Source organism: Neolamprologus multifasciatus, chromosome 9, assembly GCF_963576455.1.
Source record: "Neolamprologus multifasciatus chromosome 9, fNeoMul1.2, whole genome shotgun sequence".
Classification (NCBI taxonomy): Eukaryota; Metazoa; Chordata; class Actinopteri; order Cichliformes; family Cichlidae; genus Neolamprologus; species Neolamprologus multifasciatus.
The window spans coordinates 31,335,150-31,347,653 of record NC_140447.1 but is presented as its reverse complement, the minus strand read 5'-3'; the positions used below and the strand labels follow the sequence as shown (position 1 = coordinate 31,347,653).

Genomic DNA, 12,504 nt, shown 5'->3' with positions numbered 1-12,504 from the left:
CCACCTTTTCACAGATGCTCTGTCATATCAGGGAGTGAGCTTCTGGAATAGTCTTCCACTGTCAGTGAGGGAAAGTACAAGTCTACCCATCTTTAAGAGTCACTTAAAAGGGCGGCTGAGGGACACACAAACATGTGATCATGTTTAATAATCATGCTTTATATTGGACGGGAAAAAGAGTTAGTGTGTTACAAAAAGGGAAACAACTGTTAGTGCAATGGGTGAACGCAATATCACGACGGTCAGGGCATGTACAATACTGATGTGTTTCTGTTATTGTTATCTATACTGTCCTCTGTGTCCACTCTCCTTGTCCTTGTTTGTTCTAGTATAATGTGATCACTGTTTTTGTCCTTGTCACATGACCTGTAAATATTGTCTCTGTATGTTTTTACTAACTTGTGTTTAACACCAACCTGCCAGAGGGTCTGCAGATGGAAATTAGCCCAACGCTATAATCTGGCATATTTACATTTGTTAAAATGTTCATTAATATGTATTGCCCCTCTTTCTAAAAATAAATAAATAAATTAAAAAATATATATATATATATACTTGGAGGACAGAGGGGTGGAGCCAGGCGGGGAACAAAACACAGGTGAAGATGATCAAAACAATCAGACGGGGAGGAACAACACGTTCTCACTCCCAAAGCGTAACATTTTACGCTAGGTGACAAATCGTCAACATATTACGTTTTCGGCTACCCACCACGATCCTAAATGACGACCTCGGAAAAATTAGGAAATATGAGAACCGTATGGACTCAATCTACACATGTTCACTCTTTTTCTTCAAATCGCTTAGAAACACGCTATTTAACATCATTAAAGTCATGGTTAAGCTCAGGAAAAAGGTTATGGTTAGGGCTAGGGATAAGGTTAGGTTTAGGGCTGGAACGTCTATTACCGCGGGAGCGTCATTGCACTGGATTTCGCCCAAAACCCGCAGCGTACCATAAGAACGCCGAAGGTCTCCTTTCGCGTTCCTCAGGAACGCCGCGGGACGTGACAAAACGTCGGCATGTTACGCCTCGGGAGTGAGAACGGGCTGGGAGGAAATAAACTCAAAACAAGAAGAAAGAGAAAATTCAATTAAATCAAAAGCAAAACAGGAAAAACAGAAATGAGCAGACATAAATGAAACAAAGAAAACATGGAAACATAAAGGACATGCTAAACATGGATGACCTCTGTCAGGAAGAGTGACCACGCCCCTAATACTAGTATCCAGGTGGCGTTATAAGAAAATTCACGGAGGTAAGAGTTGTCGTGAAATAAGAAACTATGCATAGGTGACAAAAGCCATTTTTGTATCAGATCGTAACCTGTTTATTTCTGCTGTCACATTAACATGTCTGTGGGCGTTGAGTCACTGCTGGCGTTTCAAGTGGACGTTAGAGAAATTGGCACTTCCTTGTTGGCTTCATTTTTCCAACCTGGAAGTTGCTGCAGGTTGAAACTGAGCGTTTAGAGAAGCATGAAGTTTTGGCTCGTAGGGCTTATTTCTGTGTATTCTGACGTCATTGTGTAACAGTTTCACATATTTACTACGAGCATCCATCATTTTAACAGTACAGTGTATGGCAGGAAATTAAGAACAGCAGAGCAGGTCCACTTTAGGGTTCGGGGAAATCAACCTCGACTGATGACAAGCACCAAAAATATTCTGACATGCCACATTAGGAATAAGACTGGTCTAAATTACAAAATAAATGGTCCCTGAATTCCATTTAGCAGCTTCAACATCACCATTTCCCTCCAACAGGAGACGACACAACACATTCTTAAAAATATCTCGTACTTTAGCACAATTACAAACCCAGTTTTTATACAGTCTGACATTTGTTTTTCCTCTGTGAACACATGGCTGAAACGAGCTTCACACAAAAGTTTAATGTTCTTTCTGCAAAGGTTTGTCTCTTGCTGTAAAGGTCTCTTAAGTACAGTATCATCCTTCACTGTATTATTCATCCTCATTACATCTCAGCTAGTGCAGCCTCTATCAGGTAAGAACGATGAAGAGGAGTTTCTGTGCAGTGCACACAGGAGGAAGAGGGACATGTCAGCGAACGCCCACGTAGTCCTGAGGAGAAGCCTGATCAACATGATGACTGAAAACACCTGTGTGGCTCAGTAGGGGGGGAAAGGGGGTGAGGAAGAGGAGGATTCTCCAAAAGCTAGTTTCAGATTTAAATCTCACCTTCTTCCTTTTTTTTTTAATTTTAGACAACTTCTACAAGGTGGAGGGAGCCAAGGATGCCTTAATCTGTGGGAACAGCAGCGACGCAGGGTGAGTCAACAGTTTCTCTTGTTCCGCTGTGAAGGTGGGAGACGTGGATTTGCCTGGCTGTGATTTGATTCTGAAGTTCATGGTTACACTGATTACAAACCACTGAACCAGTCAGGGCCACTCACCCTGAGCCTAATGCCTGAAGTTTAAAGGAGAGTTTTAACAGACAGTTGTTTGGTTTCACTCAGTAACCATTTGGGGGTTACAGAGATGTTGGTTTGCCAGTCATGGCAGATCAATGTAGCACAGTTTCAAGATGCGTTACTTCAGACAGAGCCTTGGGAAGATGCTCCATGGAGGGGGGGTGCTGTGGAGATGATGTAACATGTGTTATATGAAGAAGAGCAGTATGAATAATAAATGCTGTGAAGTGTTTTCTGATATGAAGATGGATAAATATAATATTGTTGTATGAAAGCAAAATCATCTCTGAAAACATCCAGAAAATATAGGCTGCATACGTGCATATGGTGACCGACCACTGACTCACAGCAAAGCTGGATTGGAGCAATAAATGTCAGCAATGAAACAGTGACACTGACACTGTAATTTACTCTGAAAGTTGACAACAGCACACAAATGAGGACTCCCTCATTGGTTTAATATCCAACGACTCTGTTGTTTACCAGCAGAGCAAACACAGCTCTGCGATGGCTAATGAGGAAGTCAGATTTACAGAATATCTGGACGGTCAGGTCCTTAACACTTATTTTCACACATTAGGTAACAACTGTTGGATTATTGCCCAAAATTCAGTAACAAGCTGTGTGTGTTTGGTGGCAGGACATGATAAGATAGGATAACCTTTTTGTTACAGCAGTGGACAGTGCAAAGTTGCATAGAAAAATTAGAGAAAGCACTGGAATAAGATATCAATAAGATACTGTAGACAATAGGATAGAATAAAATTAAATAAAATACTATATACAATTGATTAGAATAAAATAGAATACATACAATATGAGTATAATACAACATTGCCAGAAAGAGTGTTGCACTTATTGCTATTGCACATGTGTGGATGTGTTTGATCAGTTGGAGTCTTTGTTGTGGAGTCTGACAGCAGTGGGGAGGAAAGACCTGCAAAATCTCTCCATCCCACACCGTGGGTGCTGCAGCCACTGAAGGAGCTGCTCAGTGCTGTCAGAGTCTCCTGCATGGGGTGGGAGATGTTGTCCAACAGGGATGACAGCTTAGCCACTATTCTCCTGTCACTCACCACTACTGGGTCCAGAGGGCATCCTAGTAAAGAGCTGGCCCTTCTGATCAGCCTGTTCAGTCTTTTCCTGTCCCCGGCAGAGATGCTGCCGCCCCAGCAGACCACACCGTAAAAGATGGCTGAGGCCACCACAGAGTCATAGAAGGTCTTCAGGAGTGGGCCCTCCACTCCAAACGACCTGAGTCTCTGCAGCAGGTACAGCCTGCTCTGCCCTTTCCTGTCGAGGGCTTCTGAGTTATGAGTCCAGTCCAATTTGTTGTTCAGATGAACACCAAGGTACCTGTAGCTGTCCACAGCCTCAATGTCCATACCCTGGATGTTCAGTGGTTGCAGTGGAGGATGTTTGTGCCTGTGGAAGTCTACCACCAGCTCTTTGGTTTTACTAGTGCTGATCTGGAGGTAGTTCAGCTGGCACCAGTCCATAAAGCCTTGGGTCAGTCCTCTGTACTCCCTGTCGTCCCCATCAGTGATGAGGCGACTATTGCAGAGTCATCAGAGAACTTATGCAGGAAGACTTGGGTGGAGTTGTGGGAGAAGTCTGCAGTGTAGATGGTGAAGAGGAACGGAGCCAGGACTGTTCCCTGTGGGGCCCCGTACTGCAGACGACCCTGTCCGACACACAGCCCTGATTTCTAACATATTGTGGTCGGTCAGTGAGGTAGTCCAGAATCCATGTTGTGAGGTGATGGTCCACTCCTGAGTTCTCCAGCTTGTCCTTCAGGACCGTGGGAAGAATGGTGTTGAAGGCAGTGAAGCAATCAAAGAACATGATTCTCACAGTGCTCCCAGCGGTCTCCAGGTGAGCGAGGGAACGATGCACGAGGTGAATGATGCCATCATCCGCTCCGATGCCAGGCTGGTAGGCAAACTGAAGTGGGTCCAGTGATGAGCCCACCAGGCGCCGAAGCTGAGTCAGGACCAGCCGCTCCAGGGTCTTCATCAGGTGGAATGTCAGAGCCACCGGTAGCATCACGCTCATGTCCGCAGTTAGCGGTGTTAGCCAGGACTCCGTTAGCATCATGATGCTACATTGCCAGTATTCCCCCTGTGACCAGGTTAGCGACGTGAGCTCATCCATCTTATTGGGCAGCGATGTTACATTTCCAGTGATTACAGAAGGGAGAGATGGTCTATAACGTCTCCCTCCCAGCACGACACCCACGTCTTTTCCTCTTCAGCTCACTGGGAATGTCGTGTCTGTCCGCCGGCAGCACTGCTGTGGGACGCAGCGCTAACAGCTGATCCCTGCTGTAAACATAGCATCCATGTGCTGGGTTCCCAAACACGGGTAAAAAAAGGTGGAAAAAAACAGAGAAAGACAACCAAGACTAGCCCAAAACGGTAGTCCATGAAGCCGGAAGTCGGAAAGACTTCACTTCCTGATAATGATAAATTGGTCTTACCTTTATCCAGTTGCTAGCTTAGTAAGGTCCCAGTCACACAGACTCAGGAACAATATTTTTCTCATACCTTGCAGCTGCTGGTTTCTGAGAAAAAAACACAAACTGGAAACTGAGACCGTTTGTTTCGAAGTGAAACTTATGCCTTACCTCTAAACTTTTACTTTGAAAGGCCTCTATTCCAGCTTGCATCCTACTTTTTCAAATTTTGCTAGCACTTGGCTCATTTGCAGGTCCCTAACACCCGAAACACTCCCAAAGAGGTTTTGGGGGCAACACCCTCTTTGTGGGGAATTCATCTGGTGACTGCCGTCAACCTCAAGCAATCATTTCCCAAGAAATCAAGATTTTCTTCCTGTAGCGACTGGAAGTTGAAGTCTCTGGGCCTTTATGATTGGGGCATAAACATTATAGCTCACGGGGGTATCCTCATGTGAGGGTGGTAGCAGTCTGGTGTTAAGTGGATTTATCCCAGAACTGTAGTTTGTGTTTTGTTCCAGGTGTTTGGTTAAAGTTGGAGCACTTAAACTACTTGGTTTGGCTCAGGAAATATTACAGATGGCGCACTAGGTCATTAGAGTCATTTCAATAAGTGCTGATTGGCACTTTTTAGAAATCAGTAGCATTTCTGCTGGCTGTGTTGATGGGCTTCATTGTTGGTGTATGCAGTTGCAAGATGGTCTGTTGTTTATGTAATTTTTTTCCAGTGGTGTGGGAGCCTGAACTGAAGGCACACAGCGTACGCTGCTGTGAGCGGGTTAATGATGTGATGTAAGCGTCACCCATCAGAGCAGCATCACAATCATGGGCTGGTTTTGGTGAGGTGGCGACGGATCAGGCTTTATGACATTTATCTATAGTCATTGTTTCCCATATTTTTTTATTATTATTTGTAAATGTATGCCTTTGTTTGCTTGTCACATTAAAAGTCCCACTTTAACCATGTGCAAAATCATCCATCACCCCCAGTGTACGACCTTCGGCTGCAGTTTCCAGCTTTCTGCATCCTGAGGTTCAGCTGAGCTCGGGGCTAGAAATGCATGTGTGAAAAGCTTTGGCTTCATCACGACGAAGAGCCGAAACATCAATCTCTCTTTACTTTCCTGTCAATCACGCAGCATAGCAGTTTGTCCCTCACAACCTTTAGTTATCACTTCATTGAATGTTCTTCACATTCGAATCTGTCTGATGATTTTTCATACTCTCGCTCACTGTTTCGAGCTGTTTGAGGATGTAAACAACAAAGAGGGAATGAGATTGGGCTTCGTTTTGTTCCCGTCTCACCTGAGAGTCCAAATAAACAGCAGGCTGAGTCTTTAGTTCTGCAAATATTTTTCTCAGACGGAGGCAGAAATGATCTGCTGGTGAGGTTAAACTTCAGCGGAAGGAGACAAAATGCAAAGATTTTCTCACTAAACTGTCCTTAGCTAAAGTAAAAACGTGCTCGGTGGCAGTAGACACTCCATCTTTAGAAACATTTATGCTTTTGCAGAACCCGTGCATGTTAGCTTATAGTAACTTCATCATCCCGCTATGAATGCATCTGAAATTACCTATTTTCTCTCATTTGGCTCCAGACGGCATTCTCATATTTTAAAGTTGAATGTTTGACTTATTTCTTCCTCTTGCGCTTCGAGACCTCAGTGAGAAATTCTGCTTTTTGACTGAAGATGGATGGAGGCTGATAGAAACATGTTAACTACTGCATGTGGAGCAGGCTTTTCTGGGCACCACAGAAAGAAAATCACCAGTTTGCAAAGGAAATGGAAAGAAACAACCAATCTCTCCATTACCAACAGTTATATTTTAGGTCTCTGCTTGTTTTACTGTTTCTCTTCCAATATGGGAAAGGTTATTGGATAATCTCATTAGAGCAATGTTGTCGTGTCAGCTGTAGCTCCTGCTCAACTTTCTGGCTCCATTTTTGGCCTTTTTCTTGTTTAAAATAAAATGACCTAAAGTCTAAAGTGAAATCTCATGTTTGTAATTTCCAAACCTTTCATTGGTTGCTAATAATTACTGAAGACACCTCCAAGTGTCGATGTGTCCTTAGTCGAGACTCCTTGGGGCTCAGACGTGACCATATTTAGACAAGAGGCCGGGCTGTGAAGCTACCACCTAATGCAAGCAAGCTGCATTAGCTGGTACTGATCAGGAAGCTGCATTCATACGTGTGCACAGCACATCTGCTGATCTGCTAATTAATGCTAATGAAGACAAATTCACTCACTCAAACAGAAGCACAGATATTGCAGGCAGGCTGTGACGCACAGGCTGTCACCATCCACCTGTGACTCCTGTGAGTCGTAGCCAGAGATGGGCAGTAACGCGTTACTGTAATCCGATTACTTTTTTCAAGTAACGAGTAAAGTAAGGGATTACTATTGCAAAAACGGTAATTAGATTACCGTTACTTTCCCGTAGGAACGCTGCGTTACTGCGTTACTAAAACCGTGATTTTTTTTGCGAGAATGTCTCATGACAGTGACGTAAGCGAGTGCGCCGTGCGTGACAACAGCTGTGTGCAGATCAACAATGGATCATATATCGAGTGCAGAGAGAGTATGAGCGTGCAGCGTTTAAAGCGTGGAAGTACTGACCTTACTTTGAGTTTATTCCATAAAAAGTGACAAAAACATTAGTGTCCGTTGTGCGTGGGAAGAAAACTTCTTTTTACAGCGAAAAAAACCCTAAACTTCCAAACAAGCACCGAGTAGCTACGACGTAATGGGAAACTCACAGAGAAACTCGCGGATTCTTCCACTGACCGCTGCACACCTGCACCAGGGTAACCCTCCGCCTACCCCACTCCTGCTTTACAGGTGAAAATAGAGCAACAGGACCGCTAGTCTTTGACTTTATTTATTTTCTGCTGTGTTTTACTTGCATCTATTTGAAAGACTGAGTTTAAACACACAAAATATTTTATTTTATGTGCTGGAATGTGCAGAAAATAGGTTTAGATATTAAACTAATTCCTTCCAGTCAGAGAATGTTGCATATAATTACATTTTTGCTTGATGCATAAAGTTAAAAGATTAAAACGAATAAAACAAGTTTTAAAAAGAGACTTTTCCATTTGATTACATTTTGTATGATGATTATGTAGAAAAAGTAGAATTGGGCTGAAAGATCTATCACTTTATCACCTATTCAGGTTGTAAATCGTGTTTTTAAAAAGTAACTAAGTAACTAAGTAATTAATTACTTTTGAAAATAAGTAATCAGTAAAGTAACTGGATTACTTTTTTGGGGAAGTAATCAGTAATTAGTTACTGATTACTTTTTTCAAGTAACTTGACCAACACTGGTCGTAGAACTCACTAACTTTACACCTTAGAGAAATCTGAATGCACAAGTGAATAAAACCCCTGCACAGTTAATGTGAAGGAGGAAATTAGCCCTGCAGGCTAAAGCAGGGATTTTTCTCACATTTCAGGCTGTAAACATGATTGTTTCTGCTGAGACATTTTAACATTAGAGCCTATAAGGACTGACTCACAGCTGAAGGCAGCCTCAAGTGGACAGTAGAGGAACTGCAGTTTTTGTCACTTCCTCATTTTTCATGTTGCTGCTCTTCGATCCTGCCTCAGCATGATGAGATGTATGAGCGTGTCTCATCGTGTGTTTGGATCTTGCTGCTGGTGCCGTGTGCTGGACTGTTGTGTGACATGTCAGAAAGGAGAAGCGTCTGACCACGCTGAGAGCAGGACTGAGTGACACAGCTATGACAGTACTGAGCGTGTGCGTGTGCGTGTGCGTGTGTGTGTGTGTGTGTGACAAGTAGCTGTTCCTCTGGGGAGACGGTTAGCCTGAAGCTAACTGACCACGTTATTTGAAACTCATCTAAAGATGCAAACAGGACTAGGAGGCAAGTGAAACAGGAAGTAAACAGAAACATACTATGGCATGAACCCGACGAGGAGGAGGGGAGGAAGATGAGATGGTGCAGGAGAAGTGAAGCAGAAAGGAGGATGGGTGGAGGGAGAGAAAGAGGAGAAGATACAGAGGGCAGAAGATAAACGAGGGAGGAGATGGACAGAAGGCTATTAGATGAGACGGGAGGGGGAGGAGAAGAGAAAACAGAGGGATAGGAAGACGAACGAGGGCAAGGCAAAGCAGAGAAGATAACAGAGGGAGAGAAAGTATGTGAAGAGATGGGAATAAAGAAGAAATAAGAGATAAACAAACATAAGGTGAGGCAGAGAGATGTGTTCAGTAGAACCAGGCAAAGAAACGTCTTTTAGATCCACAGAGAGAAACAAGAGAGAGGAAGTAGAATGAAGGAAAAGGAGGAAAGTAGGGAGGTAAAAGAATAAAAGATGTGGGGAGAAAGAAAGATGAGGAGGAGGAGGAAAAGAAATGAAAGGAAGAAAAGAGGATAGAAAACAAGCACGAGATGGAGGTGACGCGGGTGCAGAAGGTGAAGCTGAACAGAGCTTAAAACTCCAACATAATATTATAAAAACACAGTGAATCCGTGCAGCTTGCTGCATCTGAGGAGTTATGAGGGTTAGGAAGTTTCCCTTATCCTGTTTGTCAAGCTAACAAAGCATTCTCATCCCAGCCTGTTGTTGTCCCTACGCAAGGTGTCCTTTGGTGTTCGTTTAAATAAAAGGAAAAAGGGTTGAAGCCCATGTTGGGTAGAGGTGCTGCTGGCATTCATCACCTGGTTTGTCCATCAGGTGACAGGAAGCAAACTGCTGTGTTTGTGTTTTGATTCTTGTCAGTTTGCACAGCTACGCAGTGGATTGAGTTTGCATGGATTCATTCATTCACTCATGCTCAGCTCAGCAGGGTGTAAGTGTATATATATCATCTGCTGATGGAATACATCTTACAGCAGTCAGTGAAATGTGGCACTGATGACTGAAACTCTGAACCCATCAGGTGCTGTAGCCCAGGTTATGTGTTCAGCATTAGTTGCTATAGTGATAGAACCAGGTTATAAAAGAGACCCACCTTCCTGACACTGAGGCCTTCGCGGTCTACGTGGGCCGGGTCCTCAGAAGGTCGGGTAGGCCGGAAGTAAACGGCTGTGGAATTGGACGGTCTAGCCTTCTGATTAGCGCCACCGCTGTCTCGGTGGAGTTTAATAAACTCGCCGTCTGTTTGACGTTTATTCCGCTGTGTGAAAACCACCCGGGGGATTAATAAAGTTTTATTTAATCTAATAACTTTAATCTCAGCCAAACCGATTTACTCACAAACAAATAAAACACTGAAAAAAGCCCAACAATAACATTTTTAGGTTGTCTAAGTGACTTATATATTACGTTTAACCTGAGCAGCGAAAATCCGCGGTGATCTGAACATGATGTGTCGGGAGTTGTGCCGTTCTCGGCCGCATCAGTGACCCTCGAGCTCCCAGCTAGCTATCGAGCTGGTGGGTAACAGACGTCTCCGAAAACGTCGAAGCACTTTTGCAAATATGCGATATCTTGATAAACCGAGCAGATATTTGATGTTTACACAGCTACGTTCTCACCTGAAAATATGTTAAACGTTTATTTTGTGACCCAGAAAGATTAGTAAGAGTAATTTTAAAACTTAGTAGCGGCCGCCATTGTTGGAAACTGGAGTTTGGCTGGGCCGCGCTATGAATTCTGGGATATGGTGGGCCACGAAGGACACACCCGACCCATCCTTCAAATTCGGGGAAAAGGAGGACGCATTTGTCGGCTGCATTCGGAGGAGTCTACGAATTTGGACAGCCTTCATCGTGTTGCTGTGACGTAATCGGTCTACAAATGCGGCCTCAGGAGGAAGCAGCCCATGAATTTGGACATGACCTGAGAGTAAGGGCAGCGTTTCATGTTCGAGAAGTACCTTTGTTGGTACGATCAACAAATCGACCACTTAAACATCTCATAAGGCAACATGGTGACTCCTCGCAATGACCACCTTCTTCTTATTTTGAGCAATGATGACCTCGCATGCTCAGGATATTTGCATAGTGTGATCTGATTGGCTAGCAGCAGCACGAGCTCTTCACATATTGAATATTCCACCGTTTTTTAGCAGCAGCAGCGCGAGCAGAGACGATGAGCCATGTTCACCTCACCTGTCACCTTGTTTTAACGTCGGAGCCGAATGTTCTGTGATTGCACTTTAGTCTGTTCGAATAAACGTGTCACCTGTCATTTATTCCTCTTTACCACAGCCTGGGAGTCCATATTTACTTTCTGTGATGTTCTCTGTGCTGGTTTTGAGATTGGAAGCTTTTCTGTGGCACACAACGAGTCAACGGGCGAGTTATCAGAGAGAGAGCTGGAGGAGGGAGCGAGCGGTCACAATGTTGATCGCTGTGTTGTCTGCTTCCTGTGCTGAAGCTGCTCCGCTCGCGCATGATGCTGATTCGCTGAGCCTGAGGGCAAAGGTCACTGAGCTAACCCAGTCTGACATACACATTGTGACTCCTACAACCAGCTGCAACAGAGTCACAGGCACTTCATCAGACAAGCGCAGAGCATTTGTCAGGGCTGCGCAGTATTGGGGTGGAAGGCCATTTTGTTTTCAGGCTTGGTTCTGATTGGCTCTGATGTTTTACACTTTCAAGTAATGAGCAAAATGTGTAAACAGACACAGAAAAAGCTGTGTCTTATAAGCAGAGCTGGAGGCTGCGTCACCCTCGGCTCTGCTCCGGAGATGCCGTTTTCCCTCCCTCCACAGCATCTGGTCGGGTTGGGCTGGGAACGCTGCTGGCCTCGGGGGCAAGGTTACAAGCATACAAACATATGAAATATCTGATTACACGAAAGGGGGGGAAGTTACGCCGAGGATGATGAGGGTATACACGAAGGTTTATTGGATTTATCGGCTGATGTTAAGTGCTTAAACCCACAGAGCACCGTCCGACTCTTCTTCTCCATTAGTTGCAGGTATCAGATTTGCAGGCATGTTTGATAGAATTATTGTTTGCAATCATAGTCTAAGTGCATGTTCAGAAAAGTTTTTGCAAGCTGAAACTATTGCATTAAAGTTTAGCAGCCGTCTGTTTGCATTAATGCGATACTGCACACAGTACAAGCTGTGTGAGTCCTTGGATAAAGTACACCGTGTGCTAATTAATAAAAAGAAACGGACCAACTGCGGGCGCTGGGATTTTATTTTTGGCATCTTAATAAGTTTGTGTGTCATTTTAAGTGATTTTTAAGTTAAACTGTTTGTGATATATCTCGTCTTGTGCTTCATCCGAGTGTGACAGCCAGGTTTGAAACAGCTGGGGTGAAAGGCAGCACCTCCAAACTATAAACTACAAGTTTAACTATGAAGCGTTCCCTCTGGGATGGGTGGAGTTCTTGCCCTAAGCAAGGGAAATGAAAGATCTGTTAGTGGTGAGGTAGACCTGATTGCTGAGGTGTGAGCAGTAATGTGGGCATTGTACCAGTAAGGTCACAATTAGGGCTGCTCAATTAATCGAATTTTAATCTCGATTACGATCTGGGCTTTCAACGATCATTAAAAACGACTGAGCCGATTATTAGCCCCTCCCTCGTGCTTTACTCTCGCGCTGCTCCGTGTGGCAAATCGAGCGCACCTCTCTGCATTTCCAACACGTGTCACAACAATTAAGAGCAGCGGTCTCCAACC

General features: G+C 44.1%; 1 protein-coding gene across 5 annotated transcripts in view; it reads left to right on the top strand.

The window, feature by feature from the left end:
* The window catches only part of LOC146511891 (sodium channel protein type 3 subunit alpha-like), a 289,234-nt gene that overhangs the window by 110,583 nt on the left and 166,147 nt on the right, over positions 1-12,504 (top strand). For all 5 annotated transcript variants that reach the window (XM_085171634.1, XM_085171632.1, XM_085171635.1 and 2 more), the window contains one exon: positions 2,229-2,292. In XM_085171634.1, the coding sequence (XP_085027760.1) occupies positions 2,229-2,292 (64 nt within the window). The remainder of the gene's footprint in view (positions 1-2,228; positions 2,293-12,504) is intronic.